Genomic DNA, 2,878 nt, shown 5'->3' with positions numbered 1-2,878 from the left:
ATTATATTGTTGTATTCGTATATGAATATAGTTTCTAATTATATTATTTTTTATAACATACATTAATATTATGTTTGTTAAATTTAAAGTTAAAATTTGATGTGCAATGCAGAGAGGATCAATAAATCAGGACGGAGATAGTAGCAGTTTGAGGTGTTACTAAAAAAAAAGGTAGCAGTCTGCAGGCGGTCCGTCAGAACAAAACATTTTCTGTATTTTTTTCTAGAAAAATATTTCATCCAAATGACCATCGCACACACGCCTTTTCATTTCTTTTCTAGTAGATTTTTTGGTGAGGCGCCCATTCCTCTTCTCAAAAGGGGGAAAACGAAGCCATAAAAGCCACGATGTCCTTGAAAACCCTCGAGACTCGGCGAGCCGCGCCGCCTGCCTAGGACGACCCACCCAGTCGAGTGCCTCGATCTAGGAGGCGATGCCGCAAGGAGGACGAGGAGGCGGTGAGCAAGCCCGCACGGAGCAGGGACACGCGCCGGCGACTGTCCACCGAGGCCACAGCGAGGACGCTCCATGCCATTCGCCGCCGCCGTTCCCCATCAGCGAGGTAGGTTCAGAGGTTTGCTCCCTTTTTAACTATTCCTTCTCCCGATCTTCTATCCAAGAAAGGAACCTGTATGAATCGTGTCCACCCATCACCATCTGTAGATGAAGGAGGAGCATGGGCACAAGCAGCAGGCCAGCCTTCCCCATGACTGCACGGAGCAGTACCATACGCCGTCCACCGGCAACCAAGGCCGCGACAGCGCCACGCCACCATTCCCCTCCACCGATGAAGCGTCTGAGGTATGTTCCCCTACACTGCCTTCTTCAAATCTTGAATCCAAATATCCAATCTCACGTTGAAACTAATTAAACCAACTGTCTCTACTATGTGTAAGAACCAGCAGCAGCAGCATGGGGCGGATCTTCCTGAAGGCGCCATCGTCGAGATACTGTCGAGGGTGCCCTACAGGTCGCTCTGCCGCTTCAAGTGCGTGTCCAAGCCATGGCTGGCCCTCTGCTCCGACCCGAACGTCCGCAAGAGGTCGCCGCAGACGTTGTCTGGCTTCTTCTTCATCGACCGTGGGCGTTTCAGTTTCCGTAATCTGTCGGGAAGAGGCCCCCCTTTGGTTGACCCTTCGCTCCATTTCTTGCGCGGTAGCTACGATTGCTTCTCGGTGGAGCAGTGCTGCAGCAGCCTCCTCCTTTGCAAGTGCTGGGAATCGCGTCATGATGAGGAAGACGAATACGATTACGTCGTGTGCAATCCTATGACCGGGCAGTGGACTGTGTTGCCTCCTGTAGTATGGGTGGACGAAGAGGATGGTGACATTGTGTATTTCGAACCAATAATGGATATCTTCCTGGGTTTCGACACAGCAGCTCCGTCCCGCTTTGTGGCGTTTGTGCCTCTGACCAACTGTTTCTGTGAATTCACCGAGATGGCCATCCACTCGTCGGAAACCGGACGATGGACCAAGGTGCAGAGCGAGTGGTATTATAAGACTATTCTGGTTGGGAATTCAGAATGTGTCTTCCTGAATGGCACCATGCATTTGGCTACACATTATGCCTCAGTGGTCACTGTCGACGCGGAAGGGAAGGTTTGGAGGGAGATTGAAATGCCAGAGGACATGCCAAACACAAGTCATTTGGCTTCCATTGGGCAGTCCCAAGGACGCCTGTATGCGTGGCAAATTGATAACGATCATGATTGCCAACTCTATGTGTGGGTTCTTGAAGATTATGGTGGTGGAAAGTGGACCCTCAAGTATACTGTTAGCGTCTCAGAGTTGTTCGGGAGGCAATGTGGCGAAGATGATATGTCCTATAAGGTGTTCGCGATTCATCCAGATTGTGATTTGATTTTTCTTACAGACGAGGAGGAGATGGCAGTGTCGTGTGATATGGAGAATCAGAAAGTCAATGCTACATGCACTTTTTCTCAAGAGTTCCAGGATGTTCTGCCTTACATTCCATGTTTTGCTGAATGGTCTTCTGATGGTGACTGAAAGTACTGCATGCAGCTTAATGTCCTTAGCTTGGAAATTCATTAAAAGAAGTTGTTGGTTATGGGCCTAATCTTGTTTTTTGTGGCATTGGCTTGGATATGTTCTAGCTTTCTATGTCTAGTTCAGTTTGATCTTCCTATCTGTTTGCGTCCTGAACTTCTAATGCGTTTTGTGGCTTTGAACAATGCTTTTTAAGCATAGAGAATCTGCAAGGTACCCTCTAATTGGTCATTATTGATGTCACCTTGTTAGCCCCTATGCTGTGTGAATCTAAGAGATGTCAAACTCCTTTTGTTTCCATTTAGATTGTACAAGTGTCTTATGTATGCCAAATTATTTATATTTCCTTTAAATTGGTATCTTTTGATGTCAAATATTGATGTCGTGCTGTTATTCTGCATTGGAAACTATTACTCTCTCATTTGCCTGATTTGGAAGGTTTTCAATTTAGTAATAGAACATGGCAGAGTAACCGCTGCATTTACAGGGGGTAAACAATCTGCATGGTGTTCCATTGTTGTCTGTAACTCTATATATGCAGTTTAATAGAGCTAGATAAATTATCTTTTCTTTACTTTTTTCCTTTTAGATAGGAAGAGGATTTCCCTTTCCCATGGGGTAGATAATACCATAATTCACTGAAATGATATGTTTGTAGGTAGATAGGGGTAATGATGCACACAAGTTAGTCGTTCATTACTACTACTAGAGTACTTACTAGTCATGCAGCTTCACTGTTGATTTTTGTTTTGATTAAGCTATCCATGGCTGATATATTTATTTAAGCTGCCCATGACCAATATTTTCTACTTGACTTCCCACTAGTTTGGTAAGATTCTAAGTTGTTGTCCTACTAAATCTATTTCTGA

The 2,878-nt window shown here is 45.3% G+C and overlaps 1 protein-coding gene across 1 annotated transcript; it reads left to right on the top strand.

Moving 5' to 3' along the window:
• The first annotated feature begins 433 nt into the window (after positions 1–433).
• LOC119350054 (F-box protein At5g07610-like) lies at positions 434–2,009 on the top strand. Its single transcript, XM_037618081.1, has 3 exons — positions 434–562; positions 664–801; positions 897–2,009. Exons 1-3 carry the CDS (start codon positions 434–436, stop codon positions 2,007–2,009), a joined length of 1,380 nt encoding a protein of 459 aa, XP_037473978.1.
• The last annotated feature ends 869 nt before the right edge of the window (positions 2,010–2,878 follow it).

The sequence above is a fragment of the Triticum dicoccoides genome, chromosome 1B (genome assembly GCF_002162155.2).
Source record: "Triticum dicoccoides isolate Atlit2015 ecotype Zavitan chromosome 1B, WEW_v2.0, whole genome shotgun sequence".
Classification (NCBI taxonomy): Eukaryota; Viridiplantae; Streptophyta; class Magnoliopsida; order Poales; family Poaceae; genus Triticum; species Triticum dicoccoides.
The sequence above is the reverse complement of the archived record's forward strand: the minus strand, read 5'-3'. Positions and strand labels throughout refer to the sequence as shown.